Source organism: Corvus kubaryi, unplaced genomic scaffold (genome assembly GCF_017639235.1).
Source record: "Corvus kubaryi isolate FWS band 111438036 unplaced genomic scaffold, C.kubaryi_AGA036_p1.0 37394, whole genome shotgun sequence".
NCBI classification, from domain to species: domain Eukaryota; kingdom Metazoa; phylum Chordata; class Aves; order Passeriformes; family Corvidae; genus Corvus; species Corvus kubaryi.
This window is the reverse complement of record NW_024581133.1, coordinates 15,534,983-15,552,775: the sequence shown is the minus strand read 5'-3', so window position 1 is coordinate 15,552,775 and position 17,793 is coordinate 15,534,983. Positions and strand designations below refer to the sequence as shown.

The following is a 17,793-nucleotide window of genomic DNA, read 5'->3' as shown; positions in this document are numbered from 1 at the left end:
GGCCGCAGGTGCGCGGGGGCCGGCGGCGGGCTCAGCGCTGTGGCCTGGCCGGGGCGGCGGTGGCGGCGAGCAGGGACCCCGCGGCCGGGAGGCTCCTCGGCCCCGCTCAGGCGAGCCTGCGGCTCCCCCACGCCGCTCCTGCCGCAGAGGGAAGAGCTGTGAGTGCGTAACTCTCCGAAGGGAACATCCCGTGCCCTGCCCTGCAAGACTTCGCAGCAGAGCGGCTGTTCCGCTGCAGGCGTAGCGAACGCGCGGTACAGAGCCGTGTCGCGGAAGTCAGAGTTGCTTTCTAGTGCTTTTTGTCTTAGTTCCTCCTGGTTTCCTGTTGCTAATGCAATGCACTAAATAGTGGTTGATTATTTCTGGTTAACTTGTATGCATATTTAAGTCTTATAAAGGAATATCTGAGCAGGGTATAAATTGTTTGGGATTGTTTTGAGAAGTTAGTGTTTACCTTTAAATGAATCTGAGTGGTGCAGAAATACAGATCCCTCTGTTGCTCTGGATGTGGAGTTTAAAGTAGTATCCTCGGGAGGAAAGAAGAGTTTTCAGAAATTTTCTCTTTTAGCTGTCTGATTTCTCTGTGCTTTGATGCTGAGAGAAGGGAGAAGGAGGAGACAATTAATTTGTTATTAACGATAGTTCTTGCATTGCCCCATTTTGCAAACTTGCAAGTGATAAAGCGTGGAGGTCCATCTTCAGGTTTGGGAAACATGTTCTGGATTTATGGCTAATCTGGCCACGTTCTAAAAAACATTGGAATTATAGAAACATTTAGAAATTGCAGTGAGCTGTATCGTGTGGGTTTGTGTACCAGAAAATGTGCCTGTTTCTTGCTTTAGGCTTGCTGTAAAATCAAATGTTAATATTACTCTTAAAGGCACCTCTTTAATGCCTGGAACTTGGAATTAACTTGACTGTCAGTTAATGTTCCTGTTGACACAGTGAGGGCGAAATATGGGGGGGAAAAATGTAGGCTGACCTTGTTTTGAAGTTGATTTTGACTTTTTGAGATGGAGACAGCTTTCTGTTCTTTGCCTATCAGGTACATTGTTCAGTAAAAATGCTTGCCATATTGCAATTGTCTTGCAAAGTTAAACTTCGTATTTATTTTAAATAGCAGTGGTAGGAAGACTATTCTAAACTCAGTTTTAGTTTGTATAAGCAGAAGTAGACTTTTTTTTGCCTGCTTGTAAGCATTTATATTAGTTGATGTAAAATAACTCTGAAGTCATCACTTTTTAAACTTTCTTGAGTTAGAGTTTCTCTAACCTTCCTTCTTAATTTCTCATTCCTCTAGTTGACAAATGATGATGCTTTTATAGGTGAGACTTGAAGTCAAAACATCCAAAACAGCTACTTAGTCTGCGTGTTAAGTAGGATGCTGAAAACCTAAATTCAGTCTTATCTGAAGTTGAACTCTGAGCTTGCCTTGTAAGTTGTTTTTTCAGTAGTCCGGTGTGGTATTTAGCAAATGATTGCTTTCTAATCTACCTTAATGAGAAGCTGCTGGTGAGAATTCTGCAAGTAGTGTGAGGAGTGTTCCATAAAGGCACCTTAAGCTTAGATAACAGCATGAATAGCTTTTAAACTCTTGTCTTAGTACAAAAGGTTTATCCCAGTGTAATGAAGTAAGTGCAGGTGGAATTGCTTCTGCACTGAAAGGCCGTCCATTTGAAATTAATAGGTGTTACTTGGTGTTTGGTATTCTTCAAAAGTGTGGGAAGAAAACTGTTTAAGTCTTGGAGCAAACCCGTGCTTTAGACTGTGTGGGAGCTGTATAGGGAATGCAGTGCAGGCGAGCTCAAGAGGAGTGTCTTACAGCCACCAGCACAGTGACAGGCTTGAGGAGGGGGGTGGAGTTTGGGTGTTTTTACTGCCAATCTTCTGTCCCTTAAGAGTGAAGTCATCTATTTAGATTTTTTTTCAGGTTTACAGTCACCTGCATATTTGCATCAGCTGGTTCATTCCATGCTGATGGTAACCACTGCATTCTCCTGACTGCTGAGGGTCCCTGGGGAAACTCCTTGGGCTTTGTCTTAATGTCCCAAAACACATGCATAGAGAGCTACGCACGCATTCACTGTTACTACTGATCCAAATGTGATCTTCTCTCTGAGCAAATACTTAAAACTCACTGTTGCAGTCAGCAGGTTGGTACCCAGGAGTATCCATACCTTGTATGCTGAGAGCATCATCAGCTTGGTGAGAGGCTTGGCGAAACTTTGTGTTTCCAAACAGTGCTTTATCAGGAAGGACGAACAGAAAGAGGGAGAGCTGGGAGGGCACTCACTGGGGCAACTTCTTCACATTGCTGAAGAACAGCAGCTGAGAGGTGCTGGTGCTGAATGTCTCAAACAAGGAGAGTCTGGCCCTTAAGTGGAACTAGGTTGCTACCTTTAGAAATTTTATTTAAATTTTCTGTGTGAGGGAAGCAGGAAAATGTCAGTCAAAGAGGCTTAAAATGAGATTATTAGAGTTTAATTTGTAGTACTGCAGTTTTACAGAAAGATCAATTATTTTTTCTTTATTAATCTGCTTGTGTAGTGTAGCTTTAAGCATTAAGCTTAAGTCAGGAGAAGAAAAATTTGGATTTGTCATGAAAGGAAAGCTGATCCTACAGAACAGTAAGTGTAATTTGTTCTTCAGCCATGTAAAAAAAATTATATCTCTGGGTTAATAAGCAGTATTGGTTGCATTTAAACTTTGTACTTACTGGTGTTCTGTGTTGATTGCTTCTTTGCAAAATACCGTGGTTTCTTGTTTTGATGAATGTTGGTTTTCTTAACACCTTCATTGATAAGTTTACCTGCTTCTGCCAATCTTTAGAGCCAACACAGCCAAGAGCTTCAACTGGTTTGGACTTTTATGTCAGCAGAATGGTTTATCATGTTCCATTATTGGGGATTCCTCGTTGCTGGTGATGGGTGAACCTGAAAAAATACAGCTTTACTTGCACATCACAGGGTGAGTTCTCTGAAAACACTTTTTTAAATAGTTATCTTTAAAGTGTTTGGGTTGTTTGGGTTTTTTTCTTTTCAAACGGCTTGTATTTTAGATCTGACCATCTGGATTTTTTTTCTCAAAATACACACTTATTAATTACCTCCTATAGAATCTAGAGACATGTCAGGTTTGTTACATTTTGGAGCTAACTGGTGTAATCATAAATGACGGAACAGGTTGCTTAAGGCCTTAATTTCAGCTGAGAGGTTGATCCTGCTTGACTGCATGAAATCCCTTCCAACCTAAATTATTGTATGATAAACCATTCCATGAGTGGTTTTGTCTGGAAAGAAAAAAGAAGTAAAATGCAAACAAACAAAAAACTTTTCCCTGTGTTGTTTGGTTTTTATTCTGCATAACACCTTAATTTGATGAAAGTTAAAGGATGTGTTGCAAGTATGGGAATTACCACATCATTGAACTAACTAACACCTTCTGTTGTGTTCCTGCAGCTCCTCCTTAGCCCATTGTGCTGAAGACCAGAGGTTCTTCCTGATCAGGAGTCTCTGTTAGCAATTCAAGTTGGCTGGAGAATGGAAGGGGTTGAGTTTAAGGAAGAGTGGCAAGATGAAGATTTTCCAAGGTTTTGAATTCTTTTTTAAAGTAATTTGGGTCAAACACATAACATCAACAATAAGCTACCTCTCAGTCTTCCTGGTGAACTAATACTCAGTAGTCTCTTGAAGTGCTTTCCATTAATATGGCAGTTTTGGAAAGGTTTTGTGGCATATTTCTTCAGGATTGCCACTGTTGAAGTTTTCAGTGTTCTGAAGTGAAGATTTGTAAGCTTGGCTTTGTTTATTTTCTGTGATAATATTTTACAACTACATTGTTTGCATATTATTACCAGTGTTTCATGGCCCAAATATTTCATTAAGCAAAATTCCTGAGGAAAATCTTTAAAATGCTACTGATGCTTGGGCCTATAGAAAAAACCCAAATCAGCTGATTTTAGAGGCATTCTATGATAACATGACTAAACTACTTGTGTAGTTTATTTCAAGTCAAATTTTGTCAAGCAAGAATATGACAAGTTTTCTTAAGGATGACACACTGGTAGTAGTCAGTGTTTTGGTATTTGTCACAGGAAGGGATGGTCACTTGAATGCTGTAAAGGAATTTTCTGCTGCTTTGGTGTTTTGTTTACTGAAAGCTTGAACTTAGGCTGTAAGTAAAGTTAGTTCAGTACTATCCCATAGTGGGATTTTTTAGTAGTGTGTAAGTCTAAATATATGGCATTAAAAAATGTAAAAGCAGTTTTGTAAAAATAATTTCTACTTTGTGTCCCAGGCCCCTGCCAGAGGATGATCCTGTTGAGTCTGATACATTGGCTGCAACTGGAACAGAAAGTGAAGCCAGTAAGAACACTCCACTCCAGTCGAGCTGACTGCTTCCTACTTAAATGGCTGCTTTAAAGCTCCTTGGTGGGGAGGAGCCAAATTTTTTGCTTGTTTGGGGGTTTTTTGGTTGGGTTTTTGGTTGGGGTTTTTCACGTTTTAAAATTTTTTAGGTTTTGTCTGTCTGCTTTACTTTTGGGGCATTTCCAGTGCTGGATTGGTAATCTGATTTTATTCCTTGCTTTCAACTGCTGTCTAAATCATGCAAGTATTTGCCTTGTGCCTTGAAGTGTTCTGTATATTCACAGAACAGATTCTTTAATTTTCTGTCCTCACTGTTGTGTGTCAGTTTGTTTTTTTTTTAGCTTGTATATTATTTTCTATTTTATCAAAGATGGTTGTGATGTTACTGAAGCCTAACAAAAGCAAGTGCTAGGGACGTGATTCTGTTGTATTATTTGCAAGCCTTAGTCACTGTAATATCTGGAACAGTTCCTGGGACATTTGGATGCAGCAGGCAGGGGTAGTAGTGGCTGAGGTGGCGGCAGCTCTTCAGGTTTTTCTTCTGCAGGGAGTATGGTTGGTGGTGTGGCACCCTGGTCATACTGTGTGTGCAATTGGTGACTTGAGAACTTTTACCTGCTGTTCTGTCCATCCCCTATTAAAGGGGGACTTTAAAGATACCATGTTTAAATTATGGGCATTAATTTATAATGCATTATGAGAAAGGACTGTGCTGTTCTGTCTCAGTAATACGCTTATGTAAACTTGCTTTAGCTTTGGAAATAAATAATTTGCTTTCTTTAGATACAGAGGGTAATGGAACCAAATTGAGGAAGAAACTAATGGCTCCAGATATTAGCTTAACTTTGGATCCCAGTGAGGAATCTGTTTTGTCTGATGACTTGGATGAGAGTGGAGAGATCGATTTGGATGATTTAGATACTCCTTCAGAAAATAGCAATGAATTTGAATGGGAAGGTGAGTATTTTGGTCCTTTTGTCTGATGCTCTAAAGTATTTTCTTATGTGCAGGTTGACCATTTCTCTAGTAAGAAATAGCTGTGACTCAACATTAAAAGAGGAGAAATACAAAGGGAGTGATTAGATTTGAAATTAGAAATAGGTGCTGTGACTTTCTAAAGAGCAAATCAGACTTCATCTGATTAGTAAACTGGCAAACATTTAGTAGCTGTAACTGCAGATAAACTTAGGTGAAGATCACCTATATGTGCATCTATAAGACTTGAATTTATGGAAAATCCTCTCTGTTGCAGTAAGTTTTTAAGAACCACCCAACAGAAAAAAGTACCCAAGGTGTTTTACATGTGTTAGGAATGGGTTTTAAATGGAGAGAGCCAAACAAAGGGATATAGATTAGCTACTCAGAAATTGATGAATTGCAACTTAAGGAGGACTGAATGGTATTTTTAAAAATACTAAGTAACACCTGATCTCAAATCTTCCTGTGGTGAGAAGGGCAAAGCAGCCTTAGAGTTTGCATATTTCCAGGTTGACTGGAGGCAGTAGAAGAGCCTCTACTGTGTGTCAAGGAGTTCTGCAGTGACTTCATAGGAAGTTAACTTAGCTACAGCCACACTAGTAATGATCTCAGTTTTAAGACATTAATAGGGGTTTTATCTTACAGGCAAAACCTGGAGATTCTAACAAATTTTATTTGAGATAAATATTTTGTGTAGGAGTTAAAGCACAAATTTTACACTTGGAGCTTAGTGATGTTTTAAGGCCCTTTTATGGAAGCCAGGAACTGTTGTGTTGTGGAAGTTGTTGGAGTCTCTAACGTCTGTAAACTTCATGGTTTAGGAATGTCTCTAATAAGTAAACATGTAAACTCTATTATTTTCTTATCCTGAAAATAAAATAATTTTAATTCCTGAATAAACAGGAAGTTCTCTTTTCACTGTTACGTTTGAAGCACTACCTGTGGAGAAAGAAACACTCTTTAGAATAAGGGGATGGTTTTGGTTTTTAAAATAGCTAAAGGCATATTGCAGGTGAAGTTTTCTTAGCAGAGACTGTGTGTTTACCTTGGTAAAGGATTTTCATTGTTTTAATGAAGAAGAATTTGTATTTAGGATTAGTTTTGCGGTGATGCGAAGGAAATGTTCTGAATGTTTTTGTCTTGTTTTTAAAAGTGGCTGAAAAGGGTTTCTGTCTTTTCTTCCTTTAATGCTGCTGCCTTCATTTTCCTGGAAGGATAGTTTCAATTAACAGCTTTGTCTTGGGAACAGACAACTAACTTGCAGTAGGTTTTTCTCGCTTTGGGTAAGGTCCGTGCAACAAAGTCAAGAATCGTAATTTCACTGGAGCAAATCGTCTTACAGATTGCTGTCAGCATAAATTTCATATATTTTGATTGCACACATTCGTGAATTAGATTTGATTTTCAATAGATCTGCCTGCATGTCTGCTTGCAAGGTACCTCAATGTTTTAAATCATGCTTCATGTAAATCTGTGATCAAGCAACCTCTGTAATTCTCACTGGAGTTAACCACTTTGTCTATTTTGGTGAAATTCAATGAGGTCTGTGTTCTGAAAGCCTACAATTAATTAGGCTTCCTCCATGAATGGAAATTTTTCACATACTTGTAGCAGAGAAAATTACAGTCAACAGATAACTGCCAACATGAGTATGTTGATAAAATATCCATTACATCAGCTGATGTGTCTGACTGGCTGAAGAATACCAAAATAGATCAGATAGCAAAGTGGTTAACTTGTGTTATAGCTGATTGTCATTATGCATGGTATTCATTATGGGTCATCAACATGTTCTAATTTTGGTAGATGATCTTCCAAAACCAAAAACTACTGATGTCATTAGGAAAGGATCACTGGCTGAATACACTGTGGCAGAGGAGAAGGATGATGGTCGACGCTGGAGAATGTTTAGGATCGGAGAACAGGACCATAGGGTGGACATGAAGGCAATTGAACCATACAAAAAAGTTATCAGTCATGGTGGTAAGGATTGGTGACGTGCTCAGGGGAACTGCTGAGCAACTACTACTTTAAACTGAGTTGGGGAAGCAGAGGAAGAGCTTTGGGCATAAAGACTTGTGGTGATTCGTTTGTTGCAGTGTTAAGATATGGTTGATGTAATAATTTTTTCTCTATTAAACTGAAGTTCCAAAATGCACGCGTGGTGACGTACTAAAATGCACCTTTGTAATAAGATGTATTTACTCTGTCCTACAGTGTAACTGCTACCTAACTTTTTGGCTTTAAGACTGTTGAAAACATTAACTATAGATCTACTAAGGCAGAAATCAATTCATGACACTTTCCAACAGTCTGTGAAGTTTAGGTTGGAAGAAAAGTTGACTAAACTTTAATAATTTAAGATGTTATTAAATATACTGAGGTTCTATACTGAAATGTTGGTTATAGGTACGGTGTTTGATTGATACCAGCTTCAGCTGTTGCTTTAGAAGCAGACAAACTTGAAAAAGAAACCTTGAGGTTTTCTGTAAGTGTATGAATGTGTCCATATGGATGTTTGTAAATCTGTTCTGGGTAAATAATGAAAAAGCTTGCTGAATGTACCTGACTTTGCATAAGTGTAGTCAGTGTATTGTCACTGTTGTCACTACTGCCGCTCATTTCTTTGTTTTTAGGGTATTACGGCGATGGGTTAAATGCCATTGTTGTGTTTGCTGTTTGCTTCATGCCTGAGAGCAGCCAGCCTAACTACAGATACCTAATGGACAATCTATTTAAGTAAGTCATCATCTGCCTTTCTGGGTTTTTGTTCTTTTTAATATATTTGAGCACTACTAGGAATTGCTTTCAGATGAAGATTGTGGATATTAAAGTTTTCTTTGCTTGTCTCTCCAGGTATGTAATTGGCACTTTAGAGCTGTTAGTAGCAGAGAACTATATGATAGTTTACCTGAATGGTGCAACAACACGGAGAAAAATGCCAAGTTTAGGCTGGCTTAGGAAATGTTACCAGCAAATTGATAGACGGTAAGAAGCTCTGCAGTGTTTTCTTACAATGTTCACATACTCAGAGATAGACATATTTAGGAAAAACTGCTCTTTAATGTGGTGTCTGGTCCCTTCTGGTTAAGATTTGATGAAGGAAATTGGCTTAGCTCTTCCTAAGCTAGACAATGTAGGAAGATGCTATAAACATGCCTAGGTAGTGGTGTGTGGTGGATTTTTTTGGTTGGTTGGGGGGTTTGTGTATATCTTTTGTTGCTCTTGTACTCAGGGTGTTTTTTTTTTTTAGTGAAAATAGTATTCTTAGAATACTGAGTATTATCTTGTAGAATATCCTTACAACTTATTGTATTAATACCAGGTTAATAAGTGGGGTTCTTTATGAACCATTATATCATCAGTTGTGTAAAAAGATTCAAAGAAGCTTCTCCTTGGAATGTTACTTCTTTGTCAAATTGATACTGAATCTTTAGTTTTTATTTTACAGTTGTGTAGTGTTTTTTTCTTCTGATAGAGGTTGACTTCTAATAATGGGATGTCAGAATACTATGTTTATGTGACAGTTGTGCTTCTAAAAACATACTTCTTACATATTCAAAAACCCCAGGTCGTGCTGCCTTTTTGTTCTAGTAATTATCCATTGCTTAAATCCTTCAGGTTAAGGAAAAATCTGAAATCATTGATCATAGTTCATCCTTCCTGGTTCATCAGAACACTCCTGGCCATCACAAAACCTTTTATTAGGTAATACTCTGGAAGATTTTTCTTAAATAGTTCTGACAACTGTTTGCTTTGAACTTAAAAGACTGTTTTAATATTGACCTAGTGAAAAATGTTTAAGTTGTAACTGTACCCTGCATTTGTTCTTCCACAGCTCAAAATTCAGCCAAAAAATTAGGTATGTCTTTACCCTGGCAGAACTAGCTGAACTCATCCCCATGGAATACGTTGGCATCCCAGAATGCATAAAACAGTACGTTTTATTATTCCAACATCTTCTACACTGATCATGGTTTAGGACTGGTACATGTTGTAATCAGTGTTTGGTTTGAATGTAACACTTAATAGCACTTAATGATTTCAACTGGGATCATTGCTGTCTCTAGGAGGAGTGTCTGTGTTTGACTGCATTGCTAAAGGCAGTTTGGTATGGAGTAGCATGGATAGCCAGAAGGTTAATGTATAGTGATTTTCACAGTGGAGCTTTCTGCAATTGATAAGTTGTGGAGTGTGAATTAAGCCTTCTAGAGAGAAGGTCTCGTTCCAGTTGTTCTGCTTAGTACACACTTAGTGTGTGTACTAAACTGGCTTGTGAGTGAGAAATTCTGGGCATGTTGATACTGCAGTTATTTATAATGTCTTCAGTGTTTGGAACAAATTCAGTGCTGAAATACCACTTGGACTGGGTTTTCATTTAAAAGAAAAGCAGCGACTGGAAAATGCTGGATCTCTACCCATTGCAGTTTTAACCTACTTTGGTAAGAACATGAAGACAGTATCAATGTAATTTTTTTTCTTCCTGTCCAGCTACAAATACCCATTTTAACATCACCACAATTCTGCTCTCAAATAAGCTGATGATCCTTTTGTCAAAAGCATTTTGGGATGCAGTAACAGAGTAGAAACCATAAACTTGGGTCTTAAGACAACCAGATGAAAACACTAACAATTCTGATGACAAATTGATTGGCCTATTAGAGGGTATAACACACAAACCCTGTGTTGCCTGCATCATAATAGGTGAACGCAAACTGGGGGAAGGTGGCCCAGTGTCACTGAGTACATAGAAGGGTGCATCCATGCTGGACAAAGCCTTGTGCCCCCTGAAGATGGCTGGTTATTTCAGTAAACATCCAACTGCTATCAGTTCCACAATTTAACTGTAAAACAGAAAAACAGTTTTCTTGGGAGGGGGGTGAAAGACATGACAAAGCTGAGGCAGCCTTGTGCTGTCTTTAGGATTTTTTTGACTGGTGTTTTACAGATGTGTTATGAATATTCAGACTGTCATTCCAAGCTTTAAAAGACTCCTCTCTGTATTGATGAACCTTTAACTGTTCTGCAAAGGCTGGACTTGGTTAACTTATAGAGTTAATTCTCAGATTTTTGTGGAGGATTATGCCTGGCTTCAAGCTGTTACGGATACAGACTTTAAATTTTAGTGATGAATGCTAGCACTATACAAGAGGTTATTACCACAGGCCTGGGCCCTAGGGTATATCACCGTGTCCAGCAGCCATAGGGAGGAGGAGGAGAGAAGATCCAGCAGGCAGGAATTGTGCAGCAAGATTGATTTATTTAATTATTTTACAAACTCTTTTATAGACTTTTTTCTTCATAGTCTAATTGGACAAGGATCAGCCGCCCCTTGGGGGTGATTGGCTAAAATCCTAAAACATCCATTGTCAAAATATTTTTCTACTATACCATAAACAAGACTTTCCAAGGTTGCAGGTGGCTTGGTTGTTTACATTCCCTGCTACCTCTTCTGCGTGAGAGAAAAGTCTCTCACGGACTTAGAAAATAGCAAGAAAATCCTTGCTAGCAGCATTTTTGTATCCACAGAGGTCATACTGAATTCACTTGTTATGTCATAGTAACTTAATGCTTTTTGTTTAATGCTAGTAAATGTTGGAAGTACAATGTATTTTTTTCTTAATTATATCAGTTTCAAAATTTGGTAAGTTTCTGCAAATTGTATTGACACCAATAGTGGTTTGCAGCTTCTGTTGATTTTGGCCTTCATATATTATATTTACTGAAATAAAACTTTTCCTCACCAAGGTATGAAGAAGAAAAGTTTAGAAAGAAACAGAAAAGGTATATGCATATTTTGATTAGGGTTGCATCTAGATAAGACAATTTGCACTGCAACTAACTCCCAGCTGATTGGCTTGCATAAAGGAATAAGCATTTGTAAATATAAACATGCACTAGTGCCCAAGTTTCTATGCATGACAGTAACTATACTGTACTTGCAGGCAGTATGGAATCTATAAGGACTCACCCTGGGTGTACAGAGCATGGTTTCTACTACGCTTTTATGTGAGATGCTCACTTTTAAGGGGATGCATGGGTTCTCAACTTGAAGTCTTCAAGAGGCAAAAAGTAGTGCTTCTGTATGAACCCATTAAATCAAATTTCACTGTTTCTAACAGGAATTGATATCTGAAGATGAGCTGTATTTAGGTGCTGAGCTGTAGCTATGTATTAGCAGAAATACAACTCTGTAAGAAGTTCTAATATTGAATCTTGTATTTTTGGTATTCACTACCTTTTTAGTTATTAACTTGCATAGATGCAATCTAAATTAGTATTTTAGTGCTGTTTGTATTTGCAGTGCCTATGTTCCTTCCTAATAAATACTGGATTTACGTTTTGTTAATTTCCAGTCTCCTGCTAACGATTCAAGCTATTTCACAGCTGATGAATTTTTTTGAATGGATGTGTTATTTTTTCACTCACTAACAAATGTACTGAAAGATTTTGCTGCTAACTTTGGGAGTTTTTTTAATTATTTTCCCTTGTGTGCGTAACTGTTAAGGAAGGCTTATTGTCTGAATTGGGTAGAGGAACACTGAGATTGAAGTAAAACGAATTAAAATTGTTTCTGAAAGCTCACATGTAAATTTAGTGATGTGTTGAACATTCTTTAAGAATTATTCCAATTAAGTGGTAATTTTTAAAATCTCCTGTAGAACAAGCACTGTTTAGTGTCCTGGTTGATAACTTTACCTATACTACCATCACTTTTGTAAAAAGTAGTATGTTCCTCGGTGAAAATTATATATAGAGATCACAGGCAGAATTGGATACTGAGCCTTTAATCAGGTTGAAAGCAGCTCCTTTTTATGGGTTCATGGCTTAAAGGCGCTGTCATTTTGAAAAACTGGCTGGTTATATTTCGAGAGACTAGACAGGTATGTTAGATTGTTAGAGGACAAACTTGGTCTTAGTTTCTCACTTTAGAACTGCTGTTGGTTTTAAAATTAATTTACCTCCATGCACAACCTGTTTGCTAGAAGATGTTTTCAAGATTGTATCCTCTTCTTACTGTAAAGAGGAAAAGTACATTTTGTGCAGGGCTTTCAGTCATCTGCTGGTTTTTGCAAAGCAGCATTTTGTTTGCTGGTCCCAAGGGAGATACTAAAAACTAAAGCACAAAATCAAACCCACTTTTATTAGCATGATGGTGAATTTTTCCAGGGTAATTGCAAGAATCTTTGAACATAATAGAAAAAGTATTGCAGTTAAGGAGCCTCTTCACTTCTGTTGATTCAACTAGCGCTGTTACCTTCTTGGCGTAATTACTCCAGTAATCCAGTGCTTATTCTGCAGCATATGAACTCGTCAGAGTGAGTGGTAGTGCTTGCCAGTACTGTCATGTTACCTGTAAGCTTGTGTTCCTGCTTGCATTTGTTACTACAAACACAGGCCCTGCGTTTTTCTTCTGTAGTCAAACTTCACTTGCACTTTTTAAATGCTTCCTCTCAAGTGCTATAGTTATTTAAACAGTTTTCTAACAATTTTAATTAATTTGTAGGGGAAGGTAGGAAAATAGATCTTGAAAAGAACCCAAATGTCATGACTACATTAAATAAAAACTTTAATATTTATTTACTAAAACTTTTCCCATGTAAAAGCTTCATGTTTTCCTGTTAAGGTTAATAGTTTTTTCTTAATATATGCACTATCAAACTATGTTAATGTAGTTTAATTTTACTGCTTTCTTTGCTAAGCAGAGTTGACCAAGAGCTGAATGGAAAACAAGAGCAGAAAAGTGAACAGTAGGTTTGGAGTCCAAACAAGACTGAAGAATATGCAGATGGAATGATGCCATTTGTGCTCCATTACAGTGCATTCTCTGTGTGTATGTATTATATAATCTTTTGCAAAAGGTGCTTGGACTAGCACACAATGAACTGCTTACTGCTGTATTGCCTTGTCTTGACTTTAATTGCTGTTTATGTAATCATTTTATACTGCTAAATGGCAAAGAACTCTATGTTTTCAGAGGATGTTCTTGCAACTGTTTATCTAAATGATGCATGTTCTTCAGTAAAATATTTATATACCTAAATGTTAAAGGAAAGAGATAATATATATATATTTTTATGACTGAGCAATATATTGTGTGTACCTGCTGAAGGAATTCATCTGCAGGTAGACAAGGCCGTAAGTTACTTGTTGTTATTGTATAAATCTGTTTTGCTGTAAATGGTCAAGTGCATTTCTTCATTGTTGTGAAAACTTGTTTGGATATTAACAATCACATTAACTTAGCTTTCACAAATGTAGAGATCCTTATTTTTGTTCACCAACCTTATACAAGCTCACTCCTTTACCTCACTAGAGTGAGCTTCATCTTTGGTGTCTTTCAGTCCATCATTCAGGATGCAGAACTGCAGTTCTGTGGGTGGCGGTTTGTTGGCCACAAGGTTTAAGCCTAAACCACAAAAGCTGAAATGTCTGCCTGGTAAGATACCGGACCTTTTTTTCAGTTGAAGTTGTGAATTTAGATTCTGCTTCAGTACGTCAAGGCTGGCTCAGCTAGCAGTAGGAAATGAGTTCATTGCAGTTCTTCATGGATGAATCTTGGTTGTCACTAGTAGGAACTCTGGTCGTGCTCAGTAGAACTTGGGAGTTACACAGGTATTCTAGCCACAATACCTTTTTTTGGGCAGAAATGTGAGAAGTTTTACACTACCTGTGTCATTCTTGCAGATGAAACATCCATTTCTAAAGCTGTTAGGCACATGATACCAGTACTGATTTAACTTCTGGAAGTGTTTGAAAGGTTGGGGTGTTTTCGCTCCCTGCAATGGTGGTAAACCTGTGTCTGTAAGAGGTGTTCTTGGACACATAACTAGTGTTTATAGGTTTACTGGGACAACAGTAATGCACTGGTTGATATGTTGTAAAAGTTTGTAACATCTTTTGATAAACATTGCAACTTCCATGTAAGGGCAGGTGTATGCAAATAAATTCATTCAGAGGTTGAGCAATATAATGTTGTAGAAAGTATATTAAATCTTTACTTTTGACGTCCGTTGTACTCACAATTTTGTCTTCATGCCAAAAAATATCACTTCTTAACTATAGTTAATGTTACTCAGTTACCTTATTTAAAAAAAAGTTACATTCAGATTACTACCTGACACTGATAAATAGCAGTTGTGAGATATTCCATGGTCAAGACTTACCAAGTAACAATTAATCTACTGTCTCCCGTGATACCTGTATAGACTCTGAGAGCATATGGATGTTAGGTGAGGGAAAATTGCACATGTCTCTGGAAGTTTAAGTCTGCAGTTCAGATATTTTCATCTCAAGATCTAAGTCCTTTTGTTGCAGTAGTTTCTGTATAAGAGTTTCAAGGAGATTGATGTGCAGGATGTGTTCACACAACAGGCAATACTAATGCCAAGTTGCCTTGCATTCATTCCATCAGGTTTGGATCTTGCTCTGGAAAGCAGAACACAATTGCACTTTCTTTGGGGCTGTCTTATCTCCTGGTTCAATTTTGATGCTGAATCAGATTAATGTAAAGTTCAAGTCAGTACACGGGGCACTTGCAGCCTGTTTATTTTTGATACTTTCACAGTATGGTCTGTATGACCATGCAAACCCGAGTTTTACTGGGTTTGCATGTTTCCTAAGCTAAACAGGAAGCATTCTGATTATCTCATTTCCATTTTTTCCTAACTGATAAAAGGATTATTCTCAGTAAAATTATATTCTTAGTGGAGGGATTGTAGTTCTCTGTCCTGTTGCTTCCTATGTGTATAGTGCAGTACAGAGTAGCCATTCCTCAGTATATGCCATATTTACCAAAGGATGGGATTGTTATTGTGTTTCTTGGTGGCCAAGGATTCTACAGTTTCATGCTGCAGTAGTATGATTTCTTTTGGAAATATGTATGTGGGTATAAATGGTTTATTTCTCTAGTATAAGTTGTTGTGAATGAGTACGCGGCACAACAGATACGCAGCTTGAGAAAGAAGTGTGCTAAAGAATTTTTCCCCTCTGACTTCTTGCAGCTCATCATTTAGTGGTGAGGTGGATGTTTACAAAAAGCAAAGTGGTCCCAAAGCTATGGGTAATGTTTTGTCAAACTTATCTTTTTTGAAATCTATAATATAATGTAATATATTTTAATATTTAAAAACATGAAAAGTTGGAATGTCGTACTTTAATAAAAATTATTTCAAAACTTGAATCACTTTGTGATAAGATATAAGGAATTCACCTTTCAATGACACTTCCTTCTAAAATTAAGAGTCATTTTGTTAGAATTTGGTGAGCCCTGTCAAGAAAAGATTTCATGAGTCTCTAATTTAACTCTGATTTAGAGGTCTTGTTAGTTTATATATATTTGTATGTGTAGTGATAAGTCATTACCTATCTCATTATTCCTGTGCACAACTGAAATAGAGATGTTTGGGCCAGTGGCCTCTCGATGTGGCATTTCGTAAACTGATTTCTGCAACAGGGCAAATTCAGAAGGGGCAAAGAGGTTCTGCAATAAGCATCATTGAAAACTGATGTGAGTAGATTCTGGATTTGCTTGAATGTTCTTGGTCTGTGTTATATGGCAGGGCCATGTTCTGGTGGAAGGTAATGGGAAGGGATGTGTAAGGATTTAGTGCTGAAACAGCTTGAAGTCTTTGAGGTTTTGGGATGTTGAAGAACTTTTATTCCAAGAAGCATAGAACTAGTTAGGATAATATGTAGCCTTGTTCATAACAATGTAGTCTGGCTTATTTTTTCCTTAACTCAGTAAACAAGTGAAGAACAGTCCCAGTTGCTGTGAGGAACGTTGTACTGAGACAGTAGCTACACTCCTAATTGCCCTCAACTAGGATGTGATAGCCTGTATCTGTTAGCATGTGTCAGCAACTTTGTTGCATCATACCTGTAAGCGCTCTAATGACAGTTTAAAACTTTCAGCAGTCAATTGTGTCACAAGACGAAGTTTTTTGGTGAAAAGTGCATTTCATTGTGTCAGATTTTTGTCAGTGTATCCTACAGATTTATACAGTATTTACTATGTAGAAGGTTGGTTTTAAATTCATGTCTTCTCAAAAGCTATTGTCTTTGGAGATTAATTCTCAAGTCATTCCAGTCTCCCTCAGATAAACCTCATATGAGGAACAGAGAGGAGAGGGATAACCACTTGCATGCTTTTTGTAACCACAGAAGTCTTACAAATATTGCAGTGAAAATTCTTACTTAGTCCTTGTGGATGCAGGTCATTCTCTAGAGGATTTGTTTCACTGACTGCTTGTCAGAGACACTTGAAACAAGTGCTGTAATTATACTTTTCAAGGACACCTGGTTTTAGTCAGAGTAGTACTCTGAAATGTAAGGAATATTTAAATATTCATATTCTGAAAGACATATCTTGCAGCTTTCCTAGCTTCAAAATTCTAAGTTGAACTACGCAGTTTCTTGTATCACATCTCATTACCTACATTAAACTAACAGGAAAAAAGGGCATTTGTGAAGAGGGTGCAGTCATGTTAGTTTTTCATCATTCCCTTCAAGCATGATTGAGATCAGTGAAATTAAAGCCATTCTTTGCTTAACTAGATTTTTTTTCAGTTTTGCAGTTTGAACTGCCCAGATTACTCTGATTTAAATGAACTTTTTTTTTTTTTAGTATTGAAAATTATTTGAAGAGAAGCTATCAGAGTGTTTTCCAAAAGTCCTTATTTCTAACTCTACTTAGAGTTCCTTACTCTAGCTTGTTCAACTGCTAGTTAGTATTTATAACATGGAATTCCAGGTTAATAATTACAAATAAATATTCATGAAGGACAGATGTTTAGTCTACCAGTGGCTCTGCAGTTCTGCAATGTTTCTTAGTCATCTACCAAAACCTTTTTATTAACAAGAAAGGCCTGAGCAGTAAGGTGCTCTAATGGTTGAATGGTAGATTGAAGGGTTAAGGTAGAACGATTACATTGTCAATTAGTGTCTGTAAACTTTATTATGTGCTAATGGGAAACGTGCAGTGTTTAACAAAATGAAGCTGCAGTAATCATGCAAAAGCACAGGTTTGCGAGTCATGGATAATGACTCAACTGGCTTAATTGGTCTAGTAACACTCTTCACAGGTGTGACTATTTTCCTTTGTCTCTTTAATAGAAAAAATATAAGTAGAAGACTCTTCATCTACCTCTTAACAATATTATGATCCTTTCTTTTTAAACGAGCTTGTTTTCTGTGTTCCAAGGCGTCACGGGGTAATGTGATAAACACGTGTGTGAATGGGGTAGCGGTTATTACTCACGGGGTCTTTCTTAATTAGGAGAGACGCCGCTGTATCCAATAAACAAACGCCTTTGTCCGAGGTGCCGTGTTTGATTGGGGCGAGGCGCGGGCGGGGCGGTGCTGTGGGCGCGGGCCCGGCGCCGCCGCCGTTCCGCTTCCGGGCCACGGCCCGCCGGGAGGGGCCGCGCTTCCGGCCGCGCGCGGTGAG

At 37.9% G+C, this 17,793-nt stretch overlaps 1 protein-coding gene across 6 annotated transcripts in view; it reads left to right on the top strand.

Moving 5' to 3' along the window:
* The first annotated feature begins 285 nt into the window (after window positions 1-285).
* The window catches only part of BNIP2 (BCL2 interacting protein 2), a 23,639-nt gene continuing 6,131 nt past the window's right edge, over window positions 286-17,793 (top strand). Inside the window, exons 1-12 of one of the 6 annotated variants that reach the window (XM_042039171.1) lie at window positions 286-1,434; window positions 2,830-2,967; window positions 3,459-3,589; window positions 4,297-4,364; window positions 5,151-5,324; window positions 7,152-7,328; window positions 7,982-8,084; window positions 8,202-8,333; window positions 8,967-9,053; window positions 9,184-9,282; window positions 11,094-11,129; window positions 13,052-14,353. In XM_042039171.1, the coding sequence (XP_041895105.1) occupies window positions 3,540-3,589; window positions 4,297-4,364; window positions 5,151-5,324; window positions 7,152-7,328; window positions 7,982-8,084; window positions 8,202-8,333; window positions 8,967-9,053; window positions 9,184-9,282; window positions 11,094-11,129; window positions 13,052-13,100 (975 nt within the window). In that variant the 5' untranslated portion in view covers window positions 286-1,434; window positions 2,830-2,967; window positions 3,459-3,539 and the 3' untranslated portion in view covers window positions 13,101-14,353. Of the gene's footprint in view, window positions 1,435-1,461; window positions 2,628-2,692; window positions 2,968-3,458; window positions 3,590-4,296; window positions 4,365-5,150; window positions 5,325-7,151; window positions 7,329-7,981; window positions 8,085-8,201; window positions 8,334-8,966; window positions 9,054-9,183; window positions 9,283-11,093; window positions 11,130-11,467; window positions 11,919-13,051; window positions 14,354-17,793 lie in introns of those variants that run through there. The other 5 variants (XM_042039172.1, XM_042039174.1, XM_042039173.1 and 2 more) reach the window with 5 other exon arrangements.